General features: G+C 42.0%; 1 protein-coding gene across 3 annotated transcripts in view; it reads left to right on the top strand.

Annotated features, from left to right (window-relative positions):
• Sorcs1 (sortilin related VPS10 domain containing receptor 1) overlaps positions 1 to 19,904 on the top strand; it is a 503,013-nt gene that overhangs the window by 451,215 nt on the left and 31,894 nt on the right. For all 3 annotated transcript variants that reach the window (XM_051146761.1, XM_051146762.1, XM_051146763.1), the window contains exons 19-21: positions 3,514 to 3,700; positions 9,956 to 10,089; positions 11,368 to 11,491. In XM_051146761.1, the coding sequence (XP_051002718.1) occupies positions 3,514 to 3,700; positions 9,956 to 10,089; positions 11,368 to 11,491 (445 nt within the window). The remainder of the gene's footprint in view (positions 1 to 3,513; positions 3,701 to 9,955; positions 10,090 to 11,367; positions 11,492 to 19,904) is intronic.

Genomic DNA, 19,904 nt, shown 5'->3' with positions numbered 1-19,904 from the left:
CGAACGAATGATCAAACAAACGAATGAGTGTGCCAGCTTGTTTAGGCAAGGGATTATATAGGGCTTTAGACTGCCATGACTTCATTCTTATTACTGTTATTTAAAGGGGGTTGGTATCCCTGCCTTGTGCTAATTAGAGTCTAGGATAACTGAAGGATGATAGCAGATGAGTTCCAAAGTGGTCAGTGATTGTCGCGCCTCGCCCGACCATCAGGAGAGACGCAACCACCAGTTCTTCTCCAAGCAGTTTATTCAAGCTCTACATGCAGGCAACTCGCCCGAACCGCACCCGACACACACTTATATAGCATACTAGCATCCAATCAGCTCACGCCACGTCTTGCATCCTCATAGGCTCAAAAAGCGGAAGCTACTGCAGGCAGTGGGCTATGTCCAAATAAGGACTTGTTTGTTCTCTACAGAGGCAGCTCTGGCGGTGTGCCAGGCACCATCTTAGGGTGCGGTCCTTGGGGGCTCTCCACAAGTGATCATGGTGTTGTTATCCACTAGTGTGAGAGCTCCTGAAAGTCAAGCTTGGGGCCCTGTTCATTCCACTGAGTAGGCAAAGCTGTACTGGCAGTGATGTTATCTGTTGTCTTTAACAACAAGACACAGTGCCTTGACATTCTTATCTCCTCATGCAGAATTCAGGCAGAAAGGCCTGCCACTAGTGCCCATTTAATTGGAATATGCTGTGCCATTGCCTTCGGGGTTCTCAGTAATAAAAAGCTGACTCTGTAATAATGCTGCCTTATTACTAACGTGCTAGTGTGAGCATGGGGTGACTGCTTTCACACACAGGGAGAACGTTATCACAAGCCGAGAGTTAAGAATGCTACTAAGTCAAGAAGCCTTCATGACACCTCGACAAACAGAACATGGAAAGGGAGTAGTGTGTGTGTGTGTGTGTGTGTGTGTGTGTGTGTGTATTTGTATGTGTGTGTATGTTTATTTGTGTGTGTATTTGTATGTACATGTGCATATGTTTGTATATGTGTGTTTGCATGTGTGTATTTGTATATGTCTGTGTGTACATGCGTATGTGTTTGTTCTTGTGTTTATATGTATATTTGTATGTATGTGTGGTTTTGTGTATTTGAATGTGTGTATTTTTGTATTTGTGTGTTTGTATGTATGTGTATATGTTTGTGTTATGTGTTCATGTCTGTGTGTGCATTTGTATATGTGTGTATGTATCTGTGTGCATATGTGTATATAGTGTGTTTGTATTTGAGTGTTTTATGTGTATGTATGTATGTATGTATGTTTGTGTGTGTGGCTATGTGTGACTGTTTATGTGTGAATATGTATGTATATATGTGTTTATGTGCATGCGCACGCGCGCGCGCGCGCGCGTGTGTGTGTGTGTGTGTGTGTGTGTGTGTGTGTATTTGTCTACAGAGACAATTGCTTACTACTTTACTTTTAGGGACTGGGTCTCATGTTGGACCCAGAGCTTGTCAGTTGACTAAGCTGGATTGCTATCAAATCTGGGATCTTCTTGTCTCCCAAATCTCAGTGCTAAGGTTAAGAAGATACATCGTAGTTCCTGGTTTTTACATGCTGGGGACCCACACTCAGCACTCATGCTTCCATGAGCCATCTCCTCTGTCCCTTAGGGGAAGGTTTATGCAACCACATTTTCTGACACATAAGACGACGAGGTGGATAAGACAACCCCCAACTTTTCCAGTTAAAATACACAGTTTGGAATATACTCGCCATGTAAGACTACCCAATCTTGCTTATACTTGCTCCTCTGTCTTCAGTAGAACTTCTAACTGATCATCTTAAGCACAAACAACTATGTCTACCTCTAATACTTACCTTAGATTCTTGTTTCAAAATCTGGCTTCCTTTCCCTCCCATACTCCTGTCGTTGACTTCTCAATGATGTTGAAACCTGAGAAAATGTGGAAGTAGAAATGTACCAGGAACAGAAGGAGAAAAAGTGATCAATCCACTTGAGTTGTCCACATGACAGATGCATTAGCAAGCTGGATGGCATTTGTATTTATTAGATAAGGGAATTCAAGTAAGCACACACTGTGTGAACCTGTGGGTATTTGTGTAGTAGCTTGAGTAAGGTTTTCTTTTTTGCCCAGGGGAAGAGTTCAGTTTGTGATGTTACTGAGAGCTCTGCTTCATTCTGCTTGAGCATGGGCCACTGTGCACACCACACTGTGATTCTGCAACTAGATCAAAGCTGTAGGTCACATACACTCACAGGGTTTGAACTGCTTTGCCTTTTTTTCTGTGTATTAATCCTTTAAATGTCAACATTTTAAAGTTGGCCTTTTCAAAAGATATGATACCACATAAACCTTACTTAATCGAAAATACATTTCTAGTTCAAAGGTTTTTGGTGATTTAGTTTGTGTTTTGCTTTGCTGTTTGCCTGAAAATGTGGAAAGGTATCAAAAGAAAGAAGGTGTAGAAGGAAGCTTGATTCTGCCAGGTGAGTCTAAGCATCATTGTTCCTTGAATGTATAACCCATCATTGCAAAGGCCCTTTCCTTTACAGGATTTTTTAAATTCAGGTTTCATCTCCAGCCTACACCTGAGAAATTTAGAACAACAGATTATCTATAGTAAGATTTAAAGGAATATTATATGTCTTTTATGGCCTCATTTTAATATTTAGTAGTTATTTATTTGCATAGCATTGTATGAATTGCCATTTTTTTTTTGTGGCTTTTATAACATCCTATTGAGTTAAGGTGGAAAAGTGCTGTTATGCCCATTTCACAGATTTGGTGGTAACTGAGAGAGAGAGAAGTTGAATGGTATAACTTGTTAGTGATGACTAAGATTCAGAGCTGAGTGAGATTCTCAGTGCTTCAGCCATAGTGCTAAGTCTCATCAACAAAAATGAATGGGAAATCCAGAGACAGTGGTTTGTGATCCCAGCTCTGTGGCATCCTACCTGAGTTAACCTTCAGTGAGCGACGCAGCCTTTCTAGACTTCATGTTCATTCATGAAGATGATTGATGTTGCTTACTCATCTACTAAGACTGGTAGAAATGTTTGGATCATGCCACATATGAGATAAATAATCTATGTTCATTAAAAGAAAACAGAGTAACAAAAGAGAACTCATGATAATTATCATAAATAATTTCTAAGTCTCTTGTCATATCAGATGTCAGGCAAGGTATTTTTCATTCTTTCACCAAAATGTTTGGGGACCTGGAAATAAGACAATTCAAAGTTCTTGAAGATCGATGAAGTGGTCTTTGGCCATGTCAGACCCTTTATAAGTCCTTCCACTAACTAAATATTGCATTGAAGTTGGTAATCAAGCACTTAGTATTATAAACCTTGAAAAATTGGTAGTTGGTGTCCCTTTGCCTGGGAGAGTGTTCTTAGCAAAGTACTTAACTGTTACAGGAATGCTATCATAACAGAGAGATGCTCTCAACTATAGGAGGAAGGCAAATGAGCCTCAGCCTCATGGGAAGAACAGCTAAACATCACCTCTCCTCTATCTAACACTTGACTTTGTCTTACAGGGTGATGTGCAGCGGACACTCATTCAAGTGGACTTTGGAGATGGCATTGCAGTGTCGTATGTCAACCTCAGCTCCATGGAGGATGGAATCAAGCATGTCTATCAGAATGTGGGCATTTTTCGAGTGACCGTGCAGGTGGACAACAGCCTGGGGTCTGACAGCGCCGTCCTGTACTTACATGTAACTTGTATGTTATTACTGTTGTTGACTTATGACATATCTTGAATATTGTGCCCTTTAAAAAAATCCAATGCAGACTGTCCTATCTAGAGGAAGCATAGCAGATGTCTTTAGGAAGGGAAATTGAAAGTAAGAGAACAACACAGAGAGAACTAAGGAAGTCAAGATGTGTGAGAGAGAAAAATCTTAGCGTCTGGACAGAGCCAAATTATTCTCAGTTCACCTCCTCTGCCTCTTCTAGGATACCTGAGAAACACACTCTGCCTTTGTTGAGTACACAGAGCGCTTGCTGGAAACATGTTTCTATGTTTCTGTTGTTCTGTTTTTTAGGCAGGAATGGCTGAAATCAATGCAAATGCCAGTCAGTCGTTATAGGTAAAGGATTTCTCTCCAATAAGGTTAGAGGTACCTTCCCAAGAATAATCCTTTTAGTCTTTTTCTCCTTTAAGAAATTTGTTTCCTAAGTTTTGGACTGTAAGGGATCCATTATTTTAGAGAAGGTCATCTAATGGGGAAGATGATATAGGTTAAGGGATGCTCTATACTAGGGATCAAGTCCAAGATTCCTGAGTGCCCTCCCCATGAAAGAATTTGAAGTTGTGAGTTTCATGGTAAAATAATAACTTGCAAATTAAATGAAGTAAGTCGGTGGCATAAGTATTTGTAGGTGTGAGGTTCTCCCAACAGTCTACGACTTGCATTGTTATTACAAAAACAATTTATATTAAAATGGAATGTGTTGTTTTGTATAGATGACCTTGTTCAAAATCCAAGTTCAAGGGCAAAGGTATTAAGGATGGCATTACTTCCTGCCTCTCCCCTCACCTGGCCCATGGAATGAAATTGGAAGTAGAAATTCCCAACAAAAACATACAGCACTTTCACAAGAGAGCTATGGTGGTCCCCTGACAAGGACAGGGCTGTTTAGCGACGGCCATCAGATTGTGTGCTGCTGTGTGACTGTCTCTCATCTTACACAGAAACGTATTCCCTTCTCTGGGTCCAAACAAAAGTAGACCTGATCACTGTTTGCTTGTCCAATCTTCTTCTTTCTAGCTACACTTTATTAAGCTCTTACTGTGTATTCCAGCCAGGCTTTGCACTAACCACACTCTGTGCCAATTACCTTAGTTCTGAAAACCATCATGCAGTAGGTATGGTTAGAAGCCATACTGTTCTGTGTTCATAGAGCTAAAGCAAATGATTTAAAGAGTCAAAAATCATTTCCTCACGCAGCTAGTCTCTAGATTCAGGTGTACCTGTCTTAGCTCTTGACCTCGGTGGTGAGCATCATTAATGAGATTGGCTTAGGGAGCCCCATCAGCAATCCTCTTCTTGCACACAGTCCTTGGAACGGTGGAAGTATGTAGGTTCATGACATGTTACATAGACTCCATAGACCCCTAAGCTTTTCCAGGACAGCCAAAGATGCAATACTTTCTGCTTACTGTGTTTATGGGACTAAACATGATGGCGGTCTTGTAATAATCTTAAAATCTTTAGCAATATATCACAATCAATATCTGTAACAAAACAATTTGCCAGTGAAGTAACAGTATATTTATTAAGAACAGCTGTTTATGTAGTCTTACTAGTTCTCATAGTTATGCTGTGAGGGTCTCTTGCTGAAAGTCTAGCCTCACTAGGAGTCATACCTGTATTCCATGGCCCACAAATTTTGAATACATCCTCCACACTCTAATTGATTGTCAGTATAGCTTTAAAGCTCAGGCATGGCTTCTTGTCCACGTTCCTCAGGATCTTCTATCTAGTCTCAGGACTCAACCTTCTTGTACCTTGTAGACAATTCCTCATTCATTTACTTGTTCTTGTCCATCAAGGCACTCACTGTCTCTGCTCAGAACTCCAGGTTTTCCAAATCCTGGAGAGGAATGCAGACCTCACCTCTATTCAATAAATCAAGGATTGCTAAAAAGCCTTTGGTTTTAAAAGAAAGAAGATTTTTGTTTATATGTAATTTTCTCTTTTAATCAGAGTAGTAGTTAGATTGTGCCTTAACCTTAATGGGAGATGATTTACAATGGAATGTTCATGTTCTGACTCTAATCTTTTAGATTCATGTTGGTTGAATGGTTGGGTAAGCATTCTTTATATACTGTGGCACTTTCTAAGGCTAGCCTTGGGGACAAGAACTAGCTATTTTATGGTAATTGTGTTGAAGCAGGATATGTTTTAAGTGGTTAGCTTGAATGCATTTAAATCCCATTCCATTAGTCTCATCTCAGCAGGTGCTTTCAAGCATCTCTCCTAAAGGACCCATGTCCCGTTCTATGCACATAAACTCGCTTTGCTCATCTTTTCACATATACTAGAGTAGATAGCGTAGGTGACCAAAGCCCCTTCACTTAGATGCAAAACAAAAACAAAAACAAAAACAATGATTGGGAAAATTAGAGTTTGGTATTATTTTACACTGAGAGTCACACTCCCAAACATCTTAAACACCAAGGGTGTCATGACTGGTTTGAGATGACAAAGGTCCACCATATATAGGTAAAGGATGGGTTAGCATTGTAGATGGAACCCAAAGGCACTGAGCAATCACACTGTGGTTACTTCTCTCAGTTCTGTTACAAAAGAATAGAAAATTTATTTTAGCTCACAAAGTCAGCCATTCTAATGGAGGTTTGACAGCAGGGCCATGACACAGCTAGTCACTTTGCATCCACAGTCAGGAAGCAGGATGTGATAAAAGTTTGGGATTGGCTGTTTTCCTCTTTATTTGTGGTCCAGGCCCCGAGTCTATGGAATGGTGTTGCCTACATTTAGGATGGGTCTTTCCACCTCAGTTATCCCAACCCAGAAGCTCCCTCATCAGCTGTAACTTATGAAGGATGCTGGGCACTGCTTGTTGTTTCCGTTGCTAGGAACACCTGGCCCTTGTTGGATCTCAGGTAGTTTTGACCCTTGGATGATTCTAGATCAGGTCAGGGTGACAGTCAGTGTACCTGTCGCAGTGACCAAGCACGGATCCCTGGTGGAGTGAGTCACACTCCTCTCTAAGCCTAAATTATTTTCTCTGTCAAAAGATGCACATTTCTCGGCCAATGATTCTATCAAGCAAAACCAGTGACATTCTGCCACTTAATCAAATTTGATTTTTTTTCCCTCACTACAGAGTGCAGATGTATTGGGACTTAGGGAGCTATAAGCTGGCTGGGAATTTGCAGCAATTCTTAGCTGTCAGGACTCTCCCATTCCTGCCTCACCTTCCACCCAAGCCCCCCCCCCCCGCAGGAATCTCAGTGCTTGCTCAAGCACACATTTCCCTCTACTCACCAGAAAAGAAAGGTGGTTTGATTCCTATTCAAAGGTTTTTCAGTATGAGTTTGCAAAGGTCATCAGAAACAAAGGGAACTGCTGTTCTGCTGTAGTTTCAGAAGTGCGCACGCAGCTCTTGCAGGGCACCAGGGTAATTTATTGAGGCCTGCCAGTTGGAAACTCCTTGGGGATAGTATTCACTGGGCTCTGCTACTTTGCAAACTAATGAGACACTTGGTGCAGATTGGGGCCTTCAGCTGAATGGGGCAGAAAATTTAGAGGGCAAGAAGATTTCAGTTCAGAAAACTGCCTCATCATGGCCATCTTTTAGGGATGAGGGCCCCTGGAGTGTCTGCAACCTTATAGAATGAAAAGCAAACAACAATATACTAACTGGGTGTTTTAATCCATGCTAGATCTGTCATTCTCCCCACATAGGAGCAATGTGCCTATGTCTCTATGGCCCCAAGCTCTGACCTGTGTGACTTGAAAAATCACGAGATTGTGCAACTATTGGCACCACAGTTTTGTTGGACTGGAAGCAAGCCATATGTCTTGTTTAGTAAGTCACATGCCCCAGAATTAAATTATAAAATAGGGTGATCTGGGTTGTATCTCAGGCCTAGTGGATTCTCATATTAGAAACATGACTTCATAACATCCTTCAAAATACTGAAATCTAAGCAGTCTTGCCTTTAGATCTCTTCCTTATAGTTTGAATAGTGTTTACTTCTAGTGGATCCTTTAGACAAATACCAATATCATATTTGTAAGATTTAATTAGATCATTACATGTCTCTAGAACAACACACACACACAGGAGACACACACACACACAGGAGACACACACACACACACAGGAGACACACACACACACACACACACACACACACACACACACACACACACACACACACACACACGAGTTCATTCTTACAGACTTCAGCCATTTTGTGCATTCTAGAAAGTCTGGTCAAAAGGGAAATCCACTTGACTCAAGAAATTCTTTCAATGATATGAAATGATGCAGCGCCACCTGCTGTCCTTTTTCTATATTACAAGTCCCTGTATGGTAGACCCAAATCTTCCTGCTTGTTAGGCACATGGCTGGAAACACTCAGAGCAAGTAATTTCACTTTCCGTGCATGACACATTTGTAAAAGTATAGTGTTTTACAATAGAAAGTAAATGAATACAAGAGGCCTAGAAAGCTGCAGTATTAATTTCACATCTGGTTCCAGGTGTACACACACACACACACACACACACACACACACACACACACACAAACATACATGCACACCATGATCAAGGGTAAAGATGCAAGCACATGTGCACCATGTTCGGCAACTACAAACTCAGCACGCACTGGGTCCTCAGCACTTCTCGGATGCCCATGCCTGCATTCTTGTCCACTATTATTTCACACCCTACCCTTGTTGGGTTTCCTGTTCTGTCAGCATGGCAGGCATGGCCCCTCAAGGCATGTTCACTGGCTGTTCCCACCCGGGAACTTCCCAAACAGATACCAAACAACAACACAGCACTTTACTCAATGTTGCCTGGTGACATTCCTGAGGATGTCCCCTTGAATACTCCATCAACAACAGGCCCCTCTTTCCTAATTCTGCTTTCTATGTTCGTTGCCTTCTTCCTTCAAAATGACCTAAGAGCCACCAAGTGTTGGGTGTTCTGAGCACCATCAATCACACCCAGTGCCCAGCAACACTCAAAACTATTGAGCTTGACCACAGTATAGCAATGACTCCAATTATGATGGCCGCAATGACACCTTGACACTGTCCTCACTCTGATCGTCCAGTTTGGAAAACAGAAACTCAGTGTTCATCTATAAGATAGAGAAAATGAATTCCTGTTGGATGAACCTGGGATTTTTGTCATAGACTGTCTAGTTCTTATCTTTTAAAACTGATTTATTACTTCTCTCTCTCTCTCTCTCTCTCTCTCTCTCTCTCTCTCTCTCTCTCTCTCTCTCTCTCTCTCTCTCTCTGTGGTGTGTGTGTGCATGCGCACATGTGTGCCTATGCATGTCCATGTGTACCTGTGAAAGGTGAGCATGGGCAGTGCATGTCACAGCACATGTATAGAGGACAGAGGACAACTATGTGGAGTCCTTTCTCCTTCCACCCATGCATGGGTTCCAAGGACCTAACTCAGGTCACTGGGCTTGCGTCATTGAGCCAACTCAGCAGTCACTTGTCTCCTGAGTTACTTAGCTCACACCAGGTAAATCAGAGTGTTAAGGAGGAAGGTCCGCTTGGTATTAGGGTCACAAGGATCTGGGAAAAGTCTATAAACAAACAAGCCTGGGAAGACCAAGGAAGAGCATGCAGGGGCAAAACTATGTGGTTAGGAGACTGAAAGAGTTATACAACAAGTGAACGCCAGAATAAAATGCACTTCCTGATGCCTGGAACAGGTTTACAAGGCACTCGCTTTCCATTTGTATGCAGTTCAGTTCTAAGCAAGTGTAATTTAAGGCCAAGTACCAATGTGTCACATACTGGCCTGAGCTGATAGCTTTTTTCTCAAGTGTACACAGTTATACATATCCATGTCTTTAACACTCTGAAGCATAAGAATAATTCTTGAGTTCATGGATTCCTGTATCCCCAACCCTAACATGCACTTCAGGAGGCTCCAGGTCTTGGTTTACTTCTGAAGACATAGCTTTGTGGAAAGAAATTGTGAAATCTTATAGTTTAGTGGTTGATGCTTGGGCTTCATAAATTACTTAATGTTTGCCATTTCTATATGCATAGCTTAGACCCAGTAGCTGGGTCAGTGTGTAGAGTTGTGATACGTGTTGTTCAGAGCATGCTCTTTCCTCGTAGTAGGGAAAGCGGCAAACACTTCTAGAGATTGTGGCTGCAAAGTTTTGGGGTTCCCAGGCTGAAGAAGGTGGAGCTGAAGAAAGCCTTTGCTCGCTATGGCGCCTCTTTCTTTCTCTTGCACTCAGGTCCACTGGAGCATGTGCACCTGTCCCTTCCTTTCGTCACAACAAAGAACAAGGAGGTCAATGCAACCGCAGTGCTTTGGCCCAGCCAAGTGGGCACTCTCACTTACGTGTGGTGGTACGGGAATAACACGGAGGTGAGCCGGGCTTCCTCAGAGCAGCCACTGATAGAGGCACAGCTCATGCCTGATGCAGCCAAACCCAATGAGGTGGCTTGTGGCTTGAGGCTGAATGTAGCCTGAGCTTCCAGGAGAGCAAGCCATGTGTGCTCAGAAGGCTCATTGAGTTCATCTTTTTCCCTCACCTGCTCCGTCTATCTACTCTCTCTCCCTCCCCTGTATCTCCAGCTTCCTCTCCATTTATGCCCTCTAGGCGAACTTTGACTGCTATGAGGCTTGGCAGAGGAACTGGAGATGCTTCTCAAAGGTCATAGTGGAATTTCTCCAGCCAGATCTTACTACCCAGACCTTCTTCCCTGAGGCCATGATGGGGTGGGGGTGGAGGTGGGGGTGTTACTTATCTTAAAACTATCACTAGAAAATAAAAGAATTAAAATTCTTTTGTTCATTTCCCCCATGTTAAAATGTATGACCAAATTCTCAACAGACTGCTGAAAGACCTTTAGACAGGGTGTTGGAGCGTTCTTTACCATACAGTGCAGATCTTGATTGTAAAACTAATTAAGAAAGACAGAAGAGAAGTGTTTGTGAGGATGAGGCAAGGCAGGTCAGTAGGCTAATTTTTTCTTCTTCTAGGACTCGAGTGTCTGATTGTATTATAATCAACGCTCCTCCACACATTTTTTTTCTTTTGAGTATTCAAAGCACAATCCAATTAGTGCATGTTTTCATACCAGCAACTTTCAAGAAACTGTTGACAGTGCTGCTAAGTGGACACCACACAGGCCACTCCTGTTTAACTAGTGTCCAGTTCTGTGTCTGGGACTGCTGTCTTCCAATGTAACACACTATCAGTAGTTTATCCTGCAGGTAAATATCAGAAAGCCCCGAAATTCCCAGCATTTCGTCATACATTTGAGGCTTCTACTCTTCACTTATCTAAGTGGTTCATTGGGATTTAACTTCCACTGAATAGGGAACGATACGCACAGAGACATATGTTTCTTGCTAACAGACAAGGCCTGTCGGACATGTTGTTTTCCCCAGTCCCAACTCAGGATGGTACCAGGAGACAGGGGTTAATTTCTAGGAAAGATGCAGAATCACTTAAAATTCATTCTGAAATAACCTTCGCCTGGACTCCAGCTGATGGGAAAGCATAGACACTCATACCGTGGCACACCAGGACGAGACTGCCTCCATCCAGCACACGGGAAATGTGGTGATACTCAAGCCAGAGGCTGTTTCAACGGTAATCCTGACTTCCTCTTCACCGCATGGCCTTGTTTCTTGCAGCCTCTGATCACCTTGGAAGGCAGCATATCGTTCAAGTTTACTTCTGAAGGAATGAATACCATCACAGTACAGGTCTCAGCTGGGAATGCCATCCTGCAAGACACAAAGACCATCGCAGTGTATGGTGAGTGCCATCTTGGCTGATGCACCTCTATCCTCATCTCAGGTGATGGAATTGTCCCATGATGCTAATTGCTGGGACCTCAGTAGGTGTTGGCAGGGCAAAGTAGATAAGGAGTCTGCAAGTTGAGTGGGAGGGAGTGGGCCAGCAATGGTTGTCAGGGGAATCTTACAGCTTTGATGTTCTAGCTCACTTTACTAACAACCAGGTGATTCTTTATACCAGTTTTACAGAGCAAAGACAGACTAATGATTATCCAAGTGGTACAGATTATGTGTTTGATTTTTCATTGTATGCCCAGGATTACAAGTTTCATTACAATTAGAAAATATAAACAAAACAGATTTTATTATTATTATTATCAGCCTTATAACTCCAATTTAAAGAATCTAAATGATTGTGTCTCCAAAACAGACACATTTATTATATGTCAGCCTGCTTTTAGACTGGCAGTGTTTGTAGGATGAGCACAATCCAGGCAAACAGAAACTATTTGAACTGGTATTTTTATGAATATCAAATTCTAATACCAAACTTCTTTTACTATATATTTCATCATCTATGCTGTAAAGTAAGAAGAGTATATTTTAGTCAATTTATCTGGTTTACTGACTTTTATTCCTCCAGGGATATACCCCCATACAATACCCTATCTTTTTTTCTAACATGAGGGTGAAATTTTATGTTTATTTCAACAGTTTCTGGCAAAAAAATTATGAAGGATTCCTATTCATTGGCCACAGACACGCAGCCCCTCCCTTACCCAGTTTTCACCCTCTGAACTAGCACTTCTACCTTCTGCCACCTCAGTGACCTATCATCAATAGACACGTGGTGTTGGCTCTCCTCAAATTTATAGCAAATATATGTCTTGCTTTCTTCCTTTTGCTTTTTAGTCCTAATTTCTACTATCTTTTTGGTGAATTAAAATTTCAACAATAAGGTAAATATGTTTCTCTCTTCAGTGTAAATTCATGAACTCTATCGAAAGTATACTAGTTTGTGTGTGTGTGTGTGTGTGTGTGTGTGTGTGTGTGTGTGTGTGTGTGTGTTTCTTCTAGATCTATAGGATGGCTGGAGCAGGTATTCTTTACTACTTTAACACTGTTCTGGAACCAGTCACTTAAGTAAGATAGTCATTAATTTCCATTACTTCATTTTTTCTTACAATTGCTTGACCATGGGAAACACTTATGTACATGAGGGCAGATTCAACAATGTGGCTCATGCCTGTCACTTTCTCATACAATCCCATATCTTTTTTAAATAATATTTTATTTTTACTTTTTTGGCACATACATTTATATTATTACATGTAAGTAGAAAAATTACATACAGCAAGAAGAACCACAAAACAATGAGGGATCATATGAATGTTACATTCAAGGTATCTTGGATAATTACATTTGGCAGCCTTGTAGGAAACATCTTTCCTATCTTGGTGAGTCTAAAATTCTGAATGAGAATCAATATCTATTATCTCTTATCACTGCCAACTCAAAACCTCTATCTAGACCTAAAAACATCTTAACCCCTACACAGCTTAGGTTAATTATAAGACTAAACTATCTGGTCTTCAGTCCCATCAGAGACTTGAGAAGGAATGAAACTTAGTTACCTGAGTGGACCAGAAGTGCAAGTTAGCAGCTTCCAAAATGAGAAGGAAAAGAAAAAAAAAAAGTGACAGTTTGCTACCTGAACAGTCACCTAAAACTCTCTATAATGCTGGAGCATCATCGTCAGCCTTCTGTCCCAATATAGCTGACAGACATATTTGTGAGGCAGGAACTATTGAGGACTTGCTTACTCTGTCCTGGCAGAGTTTGGCCACCAACTCTGCATTTATTCAAGCTTGCCCATTTTTAGGCATAATTCTGTCTGTGGCAAAAATGAGGATGTTTTGCCCAGTGGCTGGCTTGCCACATATGATGCCATCTCCATAAAGACAATCTTTGCTGCTCATCATCTTCTTGAGATAGGCTGGGTGTTGCCAGGAGTTAATCTGTCTTGTTGTCAAAGAATCTTTAAGATATTAAAAGCTTCTTAAATGACATATTCTGTGGGTCTCTGAGGCTTTGAAGATCCTATCTAACTATTCAACCTTATCTGTCTATAGGATCATATCTATCTGTTAAACCTAGCATGTATATTCTTGTGATTAAAAATAGGCTGGTCGGTGACATGACCATAATTTGATCAACTAACAATTGGTTTGTATTACTTAATTATCCTAATCAGTCTGCACCGGTCTTATTCAGAGAGAAAATGAAATCCCCTATCTTTAAACTGCATTTTTAGAAAGCTCTAAGCCTGTAATAAAAAGAGACCTTGGTTCTGTAACCTATTCTCCTGACCAGTCAGTTGTCCCTGTTTACCTTGTACCAATTATGCTGTTTGAGTTTGCTCCAGGGCAGATGCCCCAAGAAGATTCCTGGAGCAATGATGTCATCTAGCTATGTGCTTATCTGTGCTTAATGGTCTCCAAGGCATAAGGAAGACTTCCAAATAAGGTTAACTTTAGGATTTTCCTTAAAAGACTCAGACATAATTCTTCACAGGAAAAGATATACAATGAATCGTAATGCAGAAAGTCCGCAAGAATGCAACCTGCAGAGACAAAACTCCAAAAGCTAGAGACTGAAGGACAGCCACTGTAACAATCCACTCAGCTTTGCTGGAACTGGGTCAAGCAGCTGTGCTGGCTTCATGACCCTCACTGTTTCCGGTGGATATGGCTGTGCTAGCTGAAGACTCTCCTGAGTTAAAGATGGCAGTACTTGAGAAAGAGCTAGGATGGTCTGAAGCTCTCCTTTAGAGAACATCGTTCACCAGCCAAGCAATAGTCCTGGTACCGTGGAAGTTTCTGGTACATGAAGGGAGGCCCTTAGCTCAATCACCAGGGTAGGCTGGACTGGCCTTCATGGAGATTAAGGCAAACTCACTACACTTGGGATTTTTTTTCTGGTATTTGAGTAGCAAAAACCAGTTATTAGAGAAAATGGTCAATTCAGAGAGATTTTGGGTTTTAAATTCCATTTAAAGAAAACCTTTCCATTATTCAAATACTTTTAAATCTCCTTTCACAAATCTGTACTTGAAACAAAAGAAAAATGTTCCACACCATCAATACCAGCAAACCCTCTTAGACTGAGAGCAATAGAAATGTCACAGTCACCATATGCCAGGCAAGAACTAGATGTTAGTTGGAGAAATAGGCAAATAATACAGTTTTGGAATGCCTGGGGAAATGTATTTGTTTCAAGTATTAGATGAGATAAAAATTTACTGAAATGTAAAGGAAGTATTATTGCTTGAAAATGAGATATAAAAACATTTTTTTTTTTACAGATTGATCCCACTTTGACAATATTTTTTTCTATAGAAAAAGCTAATCAGTTAGATATGAGATGGTAAAGATGGAAGTGTTTATTCTTAAGACGAAAGTGGCACATATGCATCATGGGAAATTAAAATTTTAAGAGTAAGATTATAAAACTAGATATAGAATATATGTTCATCTTCTTTTTTCAAATATCAATTTAACCCAATCCCAGAATAAATTGACTCCAATAACATAATGTAGGTGTAGATTTTCCTTTAGGGCTTAAGGCTCCTTCTCTGCGCACCCCCCCCCACCCCCCCCCCCCCCCTCCCCGCCAATTTCTTGTAGTATCAACTTGGTCTTCACAACCAGAGAACAATTTGTAAGCAACTTTGAGCAGGTCTGAAGACCAAAAGGCCTAAGGATATTGTTCTAGAAACATCTGGCTCAGTGTTGGACCTCATACTTTTTCTTCTCCCTCCTGTCTGAAAAGGTTTGGTCAGCTCTGACAGCAAGAAGCGAAGAAGTAAACCTGGGTGTGAGGCATTCTCTACCAGAAGGGTACAGCGTGGCCATGCACAGCGGGGAGGGCTGTCAACTCAACCTCTCTCCCTAGCTTGTTTCTGCCTGCTGGGGTTGTATTTCATCTTGACCGAAACTCTAGCCTGAAGGAAGTGATTGTGTTAATTGTCACTTTACCCAGCAAATAATGGTCAGAATTCGGCTTTAGAGCCAGCTGCCCTTGACCATGGGTGCATGTTCTGATACTTTGTATTAGTTTCATTTCTGTTTCTGTGGCAAACACTCTAACCAAAACAACTTGCCAGGTTTCTTTTGGCTCCAGAGGGATTCCAGAAGGTTAGAGTCCAAGGCGGGTCAGACCTGGCAGCTGATGGAGAAGCTGCCTGATAATCCCAAATCCATATTCAGGAAGCAGAGCAGAAAGCCCCCCAAAGTAAGGCCAGGCTCTAACACCCCTCAAGCCCACACATGGTGGCATATGTTCTCCAGCAAGGTTCTACCTTCTAAGGGTTTCATGACCTGTACAAACAGTGCTAGCAGTTGAGGACCAAGCATTCAAAAGCATGACTGTGTGTGAGACATGTCACATTCAAACCACAGTACCCCAACTAACTTGACTCATAACCTTACCTATGGATGATTTCCTCTCCTGGATGGATTTCTCTCCTCCTGTTCCTTTTGTCAGGTATATGAATGACCTTTTTGAAATCAGAGAGAAATTCATAAATCCAGAAGGTCTATGTGTTGTTCTTACCCAAACCATCATTTACTGCTAGGAAATTGTGGACAGGCAGGGGAAATTACTGGCTTAAAAATAATTCTGCTACTTTGTGACAGTTCCATTAATAACAACAGTGACAGTGACACGGGCTAACATTGATGAAGCCTGTTTTAATCACCAGCAGCTGTCCCAAGCTCTTGAGATATATGCACTGCCTTATTAAATTGTGCTAACATACTCGAGAGAAAATAACCCTATAATTATCACTGCTTTACAAATGAGAAAACATGGCATAAGCATAATGAATAAACAGAGCCTAAAACGTCTGCACCTAGAAGGGACATTTCCTCACCAACTTCCTCTTGTTACTCTTTATATCTTCACTCCCCAAGTCTCTTTAAACACATCCTTTAAAGGTGGTCACCCTACATACAGTGGGTGGTCATCTATCTTCATTAAAAGTATTAGTAGGCCAGGTAGCCTGCTCTAACTATCCCTCATCCATTTTCAGACGAGTTATCCAGAGAGTCATATACATGGTTTGGAATGTTCTATTTGTTTGTTTGTTCATTTGGGCAGTGCTAGGATTGAATCTGAAGTATTATACCTGTGAGGCAAGTGGTAAACACTGTGTGACAGCATCTGCCCTGTGATTTGGAACTTTTTTTTTTTTTTTTTTTGGTTTTTCGAGACAGGGTTTTTCTGTGTAGCCTTAGCTGTCCTGGACTCACTTTGTAGACCTGGCTGGCCTTGAACTCACAGCGATCCACCTGCCTCTGTCTTCTGAGTGCTGGGATTAAAGGCCTGCGCCACCATACCCGGCTAATTTGGAACTTTTAATGAATTGTGACATTAAATAAAAATTGCACTGGCCAGCATTAAACAGGAAAGCTTGAACTCAAGTGATAAAAAAGGAAGAGCGTTTGTTTGTGTTTTTTTGTTTGTTTTGTTTTGTTGTTGTTGTTTTAATCCTGCAGTTAGCTGGCAGAAGAATATTGGGAAGCCATAGAGATTATTAGGGGTCATTAGTGTGGTTAAACCATCTGAAGCAACTACTGTTACCGTCCCACAGAGGCAGGAAGAGGACAGCTCTGTCTTTTTTTCATTAAGGCTAATTTCAAAGGAGTGCCTCACCCATGGTCCTTGAAGTTATTAGGGATTTACCTCTTAAAGGAATAGAGACAGAATTGACAGTTGCAAGTTTTCTAGAGTGAGCGCCCTAAGAAAGGAGAGCCAGCAGATGCACCCGAAGACACCTAAAGCACAAAGCTAGCAAAGTAAAGGAAGAGAAAAGGCCATTATGCCAATGGCGTGAGGCAAACCACTGAGGAGTGATGGAGGAAGCCTGGTTTACACAAGGGCACCAGACTGAGGGGAAGGCAGCAGACTGAGGGGAAGGCAGCAGACTGAGGGGAAGGCAGCAGACTGAGAGGAAGGCAGCAGACTGAGGGGAAGGCAGCAGATGGAGGGGAAGGCAGCAGACTGAGAGGAAGACAGCAGACTGAGGGGAAGGCAGCAGATTGAGGGGAAGGCACCAGACTGAGGGGAAGGCAGCAGACTGAGGGAAAGGCAGCAGACTGAGGGAAAGGCAGCAGACTGAGGGAAAGGCAGCAGACTGAGGGGAAGGCTCCAGACTGAGGGGAAGGCAGCAGACTGAGGGGAAGGCAGCAGACTGAGGGGAAGACTCCAGACTGAGGTGAAGGCAGCAGACTAAGAGGAAGGCAGCAGACTGAGGGGAAAGCAGCAGACTGAAAGGAAGACTCCAGACTGAGGGGAAGGCAGCAGACTGAGGGGGAAGGCAGCAGACTGAGGGGAAGGCAGCAGACTGAGGGGGAAGGCAGCAGACTGAGGGGAAGGCACCAGACTGCACTCTAGCTCATGTCTTCTGTCTTCCTATGCTCCAGGCACAGGTCTGCCTTTACTAAGTGGTAAGTGTGTCAAATTGGTTTCCTTTAGGAACTGAGGAGGGAAAGTCATTTAATTGGCATTTTTTTTCTTTTCCAGCCCTACTACATGTTTTTGAATAGTTAGGAAGAGCATTTCTAGGCCACTCTATCTTTAGGTGATGATGAGGAGCCACACCATTTGAGTCCTCTCTTTGGGCTAGACCCCCTTCCCTTATAGATGAAGTCACTGTCCTTTGATAAGAGGTAAGGAGAAAGTAAGAATGACATCAAACTATGCCTTTGAGAAAATTTAGAACTGAGTGGGTGACTCTTTGATGCTGCCATTTATCACACTGCTAATTTACATGCTTGTAATTGTTTTCCACCAGAAATGAATTAGTGATGCTCACAGGGGTGACCAGTGACTCACAAAATAGTCAAACTTTGAGAAACGAATCTTTCGAACAAAGCCACTGTCATAGGCACACATGTTCTCATGTAAGATTCTTCAAAGCATGTGTGTGATAACTTGGTGGCATTGTTGGGAGATGCACAAGTGGGCTTTTACGCTTCCTAGATGTATAATTGTCATCACTGATGTCACTTAGCCCCCACTGAAGCACAAAGACATGCTTGAAACAAGAATTGATTGTAACATAAGCAAATGCATGAATAACAGAGCCTTCATGGAAATGGAATCACTTATACGTTGAATATATAACCACAAATTGCATGGTCCATGAATGGCCCTTAGAAACCTACAGTATAGTTCCAAGGCCAAGAGCACAGAGTCTCTATCTTCACTGATGTGTGTGTGTGTGTGTGTGTGTGTGTGTGTGTGTGTGTGTGTGTGTGTGTATTCAGTACCAATAAGTATAAAGAAGACAAGAAGTACCCATGAGTGAAGGAGTCTACTAGTGAAGAGTGGGATACTTCCTATGGGTGGGATACTCCCTACAGTTGTGTGTGTAAAACAGTCTCTTCAAGAAGAAATTGGGAGAAAGAGCCTGGCATGCTGTGATGTGGGGCAAGAAGAAGCATCATGTATGGAAAGTGATGGCCTGATTGAGAAGCAGTGAGGTGGACAGAGCCCAGCAGTGCAGAGTGTTCAGGCAGAGAAGCACTGCTGGACATGAGGCAGCAGAGGCCAGTTATGCCATGATATAGGGGATGGAAAAGACTGTCATAAGAAAGTGCATTTATTCTAAGTGCAATGTGGAGAAATTAGCATATTTGTGGAGAGGAGGGTCCTGTGACCTGCATTTTCTGTGTGCCAAACAGTGTGAGGTAGAGATGGTGAGAACATAAAAAAAAAAAATACACCTGACACTGGTCTGAAGCTCATGCCAACCTGGGGTGTTAGCTTCACTTTCTGGGGACAGATGCTAGCTAATGACACAGTGTCAGAGTGCTAAAGCTGAGCCTTTCTTGCAATACATGGTTTCTTCTGCCAGCTGATTCCTGTCCCGCATGCCTTGGTCTAAATATTCTCCATGCCTCCTCTGAGCCCATTTCCTCCCAGAAAATTCTTCTTATACAATTATTGTTAGTTGAATCACCGTCCTACATCCTAGAGCATCAAGAATAACTCAGGGGCTACAGAGGACATTAAAATACCCCTGATGTTAGGAACATGAAACAGCATCCTAGGAAATTCATGAGCAAGAAACCCTAATAACAGAATAATTAATAAATATAAATATGTAATATCCCCATGACTATACCTTCATAAAATGATAGATCCCTACTCTCAATACAGTGATATCTTTAAGAAATGAAATAAAAACATCAGTGCTGAGGTAGCATGGTCAGTCAGCATAACTGCAAACAGCTTTAGAATACCTTTGTACGTAGGTACTGGAATAAGTGAGCAATCCAGTTAGAGGAACAGGGTATGCATATGATCTGGTGTCGTAACACTGCCATGTATCCAGGGCCCTCAGAGCTGGGGATGATGGAGCTAGC

Source organism: Acomys russatus, chromosome 5, assembly GCF_903995435.1.
Source record: "Acomys russatus chromosome 5, mAcoRus1.1, whole genome shotgun sequence".
NCBI classification, from domain to species: domain Eukaryota; kingdom Metazoa; phylum Chordata; class Mammalia; order Rodentia; family Muridae; genus Acomys; species Acomys russatus.
The sequence above is the reverse complement of the archived record's forward strand: the minus strand, read 5'-3'. Positions and strand labels throughout refer to the sequence as shown.